Consider the following 9,300-nt stretch of genomic DNA (forward strand, 5'->3'; position numbering starts at 1 on the left):
ACTCTTAACTTTTATAAAGAATATCTCTTTGGATTTGAGACTTTAGTCTTTGCAACTTTACAGATCTTCTTTATGCACCAAGCGTTTGTAACACTCCAAAGAGAAAGGAAAAATTTAAATAGCATCATATGACCCCTTTAAAACTATACTTTAAATGGTGAAAGACCTTTATAAATGGTAAGATTTGACACAACAGTCAAAAGCTTTTGTCTGAGGTTTCTATCAGTAGTATGGAAATAAAATCAAACACTGACTTAAAGGTGACATATCATGAAAATCTGACTTTTCCAGGTTTTAAGTGCTATAATCAGGTCCCCAGTGCATCTACCAACCAAGGAAACGTGAAAAAGATTAACTCTGTAACTTTGTTTTGGTAAGCCTTTTTCTGCAAGCATCTGAAAAAACGAGGGCGTCAGATTTCGCTCCCTTGGTGACATGGCAAAGGGATCGCATTATAATTTTACTGCCCCATAATCTGTAAGTTTACACCCACGGCGCCGTGATTTGATTTCGCAAGCGACAACGGTGTACCAGTTCTAATGCCATGGCGAAAGTTTGAGCAAAACATGCTAACTGTTCTGTCTTTTGGCTGCACAGGCGAGCACAGAACACTACTGTCCCAGCCTCAGAGGAGACAAGAGAGCAGTGGATTTATCTATTTATTTAATGTATATTATAACCTAGACAATATACAATTTAGAATAAATAACACTTTTTGTACATTCAATAATTTACTTTTTACTTCATTTTATACAGTAAAAACAGTAATAGTCTGAAATATTAATTACAATTTAAACAACTGTTTTCTATTTGAATAAGTTATTTATACCTATGATGTCAAAGCAATTACTCCAGTCTTTAGTGTCACATGATCCTTCAGAAATCATTCTAATATGCTGATTTGGTGCTTATAAAACATTTCTTATTATCATCCATGTTGAAAACAGTTGTGCTGCTTAATTTTTTTTTTTTTTGTGGAACCATTTTTTAAGGAATCTATGATGAACAGAAAGTTCAAAAGAAAAGCATTTATTTAAAATTTTGTAACAATTTGAAAATGCATCCTTGATTAATAAAATTATCAATTTCCTTAAAAAATCTTACTGTCACCAACTTTTGGTGATTTTTTTTTCTCTTGATTTCACTAATTCTAAGCATTTTCAAAAAAATAAATAAATAAAAAATACATTTAAAAAAAATGTATAATTACTGACATCAAGGGAAACACACACACACACACACTCACACACACTCACACACACTCACACACACACACACACACACACACACACACACACAGTTCTCGTGTTTGCTTTAATTTAAACTGACACTATCATCCGGGTACAAATTCCCTGCATTGATTTCCAATAGCAGCCTCCTGTACCTTGATAAAACTATCTTGAGTCACGCACTCGAAGCCCCCACAGTGTTGCAACACTACATACAGCAGCTAATACAACCCACACTAAATCAAACCTGAAATGCTTTTGGTGACAATTCTGCCTTGCTTTCCAATCATGAATTTTACTATTTGAAGATTCTTCCATTGTCAACATTATTTGAGAGGACGGAGCACATAAGATTACACGAAAAATGCAAGTTCAGTATATATAGACACACTAAGGAAGACTTACCGCACTAACATAAAGGATATCCCTGCAGAGCTTGGTTTCCTGCGGAAAGTCAGCTAGATCCAGGAAGTTGTCCACCACCACTTGGCCAATGACGTCATGCCGCGAGAAGCGATCAAAGTCGTAGACGCTAAAATGGAGCTTGCGTGTGGGAAGCTCAGCATACGCCACAGGAAACAGGAAAACCTCGTCAAAGATGGGGTTCAGAGTCTTGCGGTGCACCTTGGTTTGATGCTTGGTTTTGCGGTCTGGCAACAGGTAGATCTTCACGTATGGGTCGGATGTTCCCGTAAAGTCCTTGGCAGGTAGATCTTGGGCTTTGTGGATCTTCACAATGAGCTGCTCCAAGTCACAGTCGTATTTGAGGATGAAGTGCAAGCGGCCACAGATGTCCGCTCGTCTGCCGTCGTCCGCGTCCACCGACCGCTGTTTGTAGAGCTCAGGCTTGATGCGGCCCAAACCTGGACCCGATATGGACTCCTGTCTCTGGAACTGGGCCAAGTTGAAATCGGGGTTGGAGACGTTCATCTGTCTCCGGATGGAGTTGTGCCTGCAGTGAGAAGAAAGGAGGCGGATGCCTGTTGGGCTATTTGCTGGCTTCATATGCTAGACATCTTCTGAATAACGAGACTGAGAAGAACTTTAATTAAAGTTGAAGGTCACAGAGGCCCACACTGTCTGACAAATGCCAACTGGGAATTGCTAAATGAATATCAATGGTGGGTGTGTGATTACGCCTGATGAAGTCAGGAAAACGTGACTCACCTGACAGATGAGGTCGGTTCGGTGACTTGTCGTTGTACGCGAGCTGTGTGGATGTGGTTGAGCTCTGTGGCCTTAGTCTGGGCCTCCAGTTGGATGTCCGGGGATGTGTGGCTGATCTTCATGGCTGACTCCGGGAGCACCATCGGCGCATTGGGATCCTTCTCAAAGTCTTCGCTGTATTCCCGCTCCAGGCCCTCCACCTCGGTCAGGACTGGCTGCTGCTCGCCCTGCTGGTCCTTTAAGCCGGGCAAGAAGCGATCTCGCCATGGCACCCAAAACAACTTCCATGACACGAACAGGGAGACGGCAAACAGCACCAGGCCACATGTGGTGGTCAAGAGGGACAACAGGCTCACAGACACATCTGGAGCAATAACCAAGAGAGAAAGTCGGTCACTGGATGGTGTTCAAAACTTTCAAGATATTTATAGACTAGCTTTAAAAATGCTGTAAGCTGCATTTTTTTGAAATACCAGACATAAAATAACCCTCCTGGCTCCAGCTGAAAAAAAAAAAACAATGTTAATAAATTTAACAACAGATCAAGCATTCATATATTCCTGAAATCAAGAGAGGGCATCAGAAAACTAGCCAATCAGAAAGGCTCTCTGGCTGTGAATCATTTTGCACATTTATGTTTGCTGACATCATGTATTTGGAGAGTGAGAGTCTGTGGTTTGAAATTAGCAAAATGGCTAGAATCACTTACATCACCTTTTCTGAGGTGCTGTTTCCTAGACTATACGCCCGTTTGCATAAAGGACGATAATTGTAAAAATAATTATACGTTTTAATAATCATTCTAATTCTATGAGAATAGAGACAACAAAGAGAAACAATGCTGCTGGGATCAGTTTCAGAACGATTCTTTCCTCCTGATAAATATTACCTATTATTTTCGTTCTACCTGGTCTCATGGCAAAAACGTACCTGGGGCACTTTTTCTCGAGACGCGAAATACGTAACAATAAGTACATATCACTGCAGTTTCCAAAAGAAATGAACACTAAAGGCAGTAAAACTCAGACACCTTTTATTCCTTTTCACACAAATTTACAGAATTTCAATTAATAAAGCGTAATTTTCGCACAATTACTTGAAGAATATTATGCTATGACTTCAAAACAATTTTAATATACTGGGAGATTTGAAAACTGATGCTTTTGAATGTTAGCATCGCACATATCCAGCTTCATATCTATGAGTTTTCATAGACGGTAGGTTTGTTCGGTAGTTCAGGGAGTGCGGAGACGTATTTGAGAGGTGAGGAGCTCTGGTTCGAATCCCGTGTAACTACGGTTAAGTTTTGCATTTGTTAACACTATCGGGTAGGTTTAGGGTTGGGTTTGGCGTAGGGCATATTTCCAACACGATAGAGCATTAACTTTTAGCGACAGTCCCCGGATATTTGAATTCTGAACCGCCGCAATACATACCTGAAGCAACGTAATAAAAACACTGCAATACGTACCTATATTCACGTATTGAACCCGTGTTTTAGCGCCACTCAGTGGACATTTCTCTCTGAAACTGCGGCAAAACGTGCAGTAAGGTACGTAAAAACGGTGTTACAGAAAAGTACCCAGAGGTACGTATTTTTATGAGACCAGGTTGGTTTCTTTCCATAGGAGATGCCCTCTGGAGGTCCCATTTGTTGGTCACAGAAGTCATCACGGTTGTCAAATTTTAGAAAAAGCACCATTATAAAACGGACTTATTCAATTGTGAGGTGTAAATTACTGTAATTTATTTTTTAATTTGGATTGTAGTGGTTACTTTTCTGAAAAGATGACGTATGCGGTTGACAAATGTGGCCTCCGGAGGGTGCAGTCTTTGAAATGAGGCAACTGACAGCCAATCAGATTCCACATGCAAGCATCTAAAGCGACAGACATCATAAATGCAGCGCACACTTATAATAAACAGATCATCGTGCTATGGTGTGGACGCTAATATAGTTATCATTCTTGGTGTGAATGGGCCTATAATTTTACACTAATTAACATAAATTTAATTAAAAGAATCATCAAGAGAAATTAAATGACTGGATTAGTCTGCAAATTTAGCCTATATCCTTGAACAATATGTTTTATGCAGCTTATAAGTTTTTGTTTGATCAGGCACGACAAATGGCAACCCCCAGGATCAAAGGTGGACTTAACTCAACAAGTGAGCTTTAATAAATGCTTTAAAGACATCTGTTACAAAACATTTTTTTTTTTTCTTCAAAAATGAATTCTGAAAACTTTTAAACACTTTCTGCAATCCAGATATTGAGACATTTTGTAAAGGACATCTCTTAATATCTGGGCTGGAGTTGTTGGTGTCCTTAAAGTGATAGTTCAGTCAAAAATGTATGCCCCCCAGGATCAAAGGTGGACTTACCTCAACAAGTGAGCTTTAATAAATGCTTTAAAGACATCTGTTACAAAACATTTTTTTTTTTTTCTTCAAAAATGAATTCTGAAAACTTTTAAACACTTTCTGCAATCCAGATATTGAGACATTTTGTAAAGGACATCTCTTAATATCTGGGCTGGAGTTGTTGGTGTCCTTAAAGTGATAGTTCAGTCAAAAATGTATGCGATTCTGTCATTATTTACTCACACTTATGTTATTCTGAACCTGTGTGACTTTCTTCCTGTCTAGAGCACAGAAGGAGATGTTAGTCAGGATATTAATGCAGCTTTTGCATATAATAAAGCAATCAGGGGCTGCCAAGCTCCAAAAATGACAAAACATAAAAGCATCATAAAACCTGTGGTCACCATTGTGGCACCGTTCACTTTCATTGCATGGATAAGAGCAGTGTGAACATTCTGCTAAACATCTCATTTTGTGTTCTTCAGAAAAAACGGAATAATTTCATAATGATTAAATAATGAACTGGGGGAAATATTCTTTTAAAACATCAGAAGTCCAAGCTGTGTGATTTGGATCATTGTCATGTTGGAAGGTAAACCTTCTTTCCATTGACAACTTTCTGGCAGAAGGCAGCAGATTTTCCTCATGAATTTGATGGTATTTTCCCCATCCATTTTCCTTCTATCCTGATGAGTGCTCCAGTCCATGCTGCAGAGAAACACCCACATAACAGGATATTACCACCTCCATGCTTTACTGTAGGAATGCTGTTATTTGGATGGTGAGCTGTTTTAAATTTCTGACATATTGTTTGGTGTGGAGGCCAAATAATTCAATTTTACTCTCATCTGCCTCAGAATCTTAAAGGTGTGTTTTGGCAAAGCTCAGTCGTGACTGCATGTGGCCTTTCTTGAGGAATGGCTTTTTTCTTGTAACCCCCCCATACAAGCCACATTTGTGGAGAATTTGTGATATTGTTGTCACATGCACACAATGACTACTCTTTGTCATAAATTCCTGCAACTGCTTCAGAGTTGCTGTAGGCTAGGGCTGGGCAAAAAATCTAATGCGATTTTCATGTGTAGTAAACTACATGTTCGGTGTAGTAAATGCCGCTCCATCTGAAAGCACGTGCTGGAGATTTACTACTAATCACCAGAAGCGGCTTCACTGACGAGATGCGCATGAAAATTGCATTTGATTTTTTGCACAGCCCTACTGTAGGCCTCTTGGTCGCCTCTCTGACCAGTTTCCTCCTGGCTCTTTCATCCAGTTTGGAGTGACGTCCTGATCCAGGGAGCGACTGTGTTGTACCAAATACCCTCCACTAATAGACTTCACTGTGCTTCTAGGCATTGATAAAGCCTTTGAATTTTTTTTGTATCCATCTCCTGACTTGTGCCCGTCCACAACTTTATCCCAGAAATCTTTTGATGGGTGCCCATAGTTGATTGTTTGCTTCAGTTGCACTACCAAGGACTGAAATGCTCCAGGAAAGCTCTTTTCATGCTGTCAGTTTCCTTCTGGCTCTTTCATCCAGTTTGGAGCGACGTCCTGATCCAGGGAGGGCCGGTGTTGTACCAAATACCTTCCACTTCTTGATAATAGACTTCACTGTACTTCTAGGCATACTTGTGCCTAGGGCTGTGCAATTAATCGCATGTGATTGTCAAGTGCATCTCGTCAGTAAAGCCGGTTCCGTGATTGGTAGTAAATCGCCATCACCTGCTTTCAGATGGAGCGGCATTTAATACACAGAGCCGTAGTTCACTGACAAGCTAGGCAATATTGCGTTCATAATCGAATGCGATTCATCTAGCTTGAGAAATACAGTTTTTTTTTGTGTAATGTGAGCTAAAAAAATAATTTATGACAGCATAGTTGTCAGTTTTCATTCCTGATTTTAAATATCTATTAAAAGAAAACAAACATTTGAAAGATTTAGCGCTTTCTCCTTTCAAATATCGAAGAGCTGCACTTGAACTGGAAATTACATTTCCAAAATGGCTGCTGAGTGAACTTGCCATAAAAGGGAGTTTGATTTAAAAGGAGTCAAATACAATTAAGCTTGTTCACTCAATGTGGATATTTCTTTGTTTTCAGGCATTAAAAGCAATCATTCAGAAAGATTAGTGCATCTCTATGGAAACATCTTCATGTTGCATCTGTGTTGGTTACAAATATGGAAACTAAAGATTGTGTCTACAATCCCACAAGACACTAAACTAATTTCTAAGCTCTGACATCACATTATTAACTTATCCAACACAAGATTAATGACACTGGCTTAAAGTGAATTTGTTTACCATCACTCTCCAAAAAAAAAAAGAAGAAAAAAAAAGAGATTGCATTCTCCTTTCTCCCAGTCCGTTTTGTCCTTTGAGTAAAGATGAACTTACTTTTACATATAAACAGAGGAATGTGAGCCTTCCAGCTGAGGTAAACACACCTGAATGGCTACAAGAAAGGTCGTGACACTTGCCAGAGAACGCAAGCCATTTGATTTAAGGTATCAGGTGGATTAGAGTCAGACCTTCCCGACAAATTGCCTCTCCTATCTCAATTTGCCTGTTCATTTTAAAAGTACATTCCCAGAGATCATGTTGTTATGCATCTTTTTAAGCAGGTGTAACATAAATCCAGACACATGTGGGTATTTGTTCACATATGAACACAAAAACACTATTTAATCACGCACCGTGTATTATGAGCATGCATATGCATGTAGATAGTTCGAAAGGCCATATTCACTGAGCTCAACCTCTCACAACGTCTATTTTTGTTTCTGCTTCTGTAATTCCAGGTGGCAGACCACAGATGCTAGCAGTTGTTAGCCAATCAGAATGAAGCTGGAAGACTGTTTGCAAATTTGATGGCAAGTCACAGTTTTTTCCACTGCAGGGAAGAAAAGTGTTTATAGGTTGACCAGTCGAAGACTTTTAATGACAGTCCAGATGTCAATGGTAGTAGAAACTATTGCTATGAATAAATATGACTCACATAATAGTACACAACCTTCACAGTCAATAGCCCTTCACTAGCACATATTATCAGCATTGCTCATGGACGTGTCATAAACTTGCCTGTGTGAGAATGAGACACTGTCTTTCCTGTGTTTGGGCTGTCAGTTACAGAAACACCTGTCAATATGTGCCCACATGTCGACTGAACTGTCTATAAGTCATCCGTTACAGTGATGTGTTATTAACCTCTCAAAGTGCCAGGTTCCCTTGGGTTTCATTACAAATGGCTTTCCACCATACAGGCACTTTGCAGCGACACATGTGAATTCCCATCAAGCTAAGAGTATATTTACTGGGTTCCTCTGAACTGAGCTGTTCCCTTTCATTAAATTCTTGTACAATCCTTGAGGGACCAAATTACTATGAATCGTTCTCCTATGAGGTTTGAAGGCCTCGTGTTAACGGATGTCAATGCAGGGTAATCGCAAAGGAGAAAGTGTACAGAGTAGCATGGTGGGGTGGAATCCTAATGGCTTCCTGTCGACCGCTCAGTGTCTCTGAGGATGAAGACGATAGCATCTGAGGAGAGGCTAGGAACTATGAAGCTTAGGTTAAGTGAAGCTAATGTTTAGTTAAGCCCATATACTTCATACTGAGTCAAGCAATGCTCTATTTCTGTCATTGATGAAAGGTTGTTTTGGGGATTCACAAGTTTCCTGTGAAGCGTTCTAGGAACACTGAATGCCTGTATAATCATTTTATGCTTAATTTAACTTCTGAATGCATAAACCTACAAAAAAAGGTTATTAATCTTCCTGCAAGAATATTAGTGCTAAAATTACACTGCATCTGATATGCTGCAGCATTAAAATGGAATGAATGTAGGCTGCATTTTCAAATGATAAAATACAGGACAGCTCTAAATAGGTCATTAATACTGGACTGTGGGGAATGAGGATTGGGGCTGTTTTTTTGTGTGTATGTGTATACTTGTCCTGACTACACTAATAATAATAACAATAATAATAATATTAATAATATTTGGGCTGTGCAATTAATCGCATGCGATTGTCATGCGCATCTCGTCAGTAAAGCCGGTTCTGTGATTAGTAGTAAATCTCCATCACCTGCTTTCAGATGGAGCGGCAATTATTACACAGAGCCGTAGTTCACTGACAATTAGGCAATATTGCATTCATTATCGCAGATTGAATCGCCTGCGATAATGAACGTGATATTGCCTAATTGTCAGTAAAGGTGTTGGAAACATTCCTCAGAGATTTTGCTCTGTATTGACATGATAGCATCACGCAGTTGCTGCAGATTTGTCAGCTGCACATTCATGATGCGAATCTCCCGTTCCACCACATCCCAAAGGTGCTCTATTGGATTGAAATCTGGTGACTGTGGAGGCCATTTGAGTAAAGTGAACTCATTGTCATGTTCAAGAAACCAGTCTGAGATGATTTGAGCTTTGTGACATGGTGCATTATCCTGCTGGAAGTAGCCATCAGAAGATGGGTACACTGTAGTCATAAAGGGATGGACATGGTCAGCAACAATACTCAGGTAGGCTG

The 9,300-nt window shown here is 39.7% G+C and overlaps 1 protein-coding gene across 1 annotated transcript in view; it reads right to left on the minus strand.

Moving 5' to 3' along the window:
- LOC107701097 (synaptotagmin-9-like) overlaps positions 1 to 9,300 on the minus strand; it is a 32,362-nt gene that overhangs the window by 21,365 nt on the left and 1,697 nt on the right. Inside the window, exons 2-3 of the mRNA XM_016503029.1 lie at positions 2,397 to 2,760; positions 1,635 to 2,181 (exon numbers count right to left, since the gene is read on the minus strand). Of these exons, the coding sequence (XP_016358515.1) occupies positions 1,635 to 2,181; positions 2,397 to 2,760 (911 nt within the window). The remainder of the gene's footprint in view (positions 1 to 1,634; positions 2,182 to 2,396; positions 2,761 to 9,300) is intronic.

Source organism: Sinocyclocheilus anshuiensis, unplaced genomic scaffold (assembly GCF_001515605.1).
Source record: "Sinocyclocheilus anshuiensis isolate Anshui unplaced genomic scaffold, SAMN03320099.WGS_v1.1 scaffold1423, whole genome shotgun sequence".
Classification (NCBI taxonomy): Eukaryota; Metazoa; Chordata; class Actinopteri; order Cypriniformes; family Cyprinidae; genus Sinocyclocheilus; species Sinocyclocheilus anshuiensis.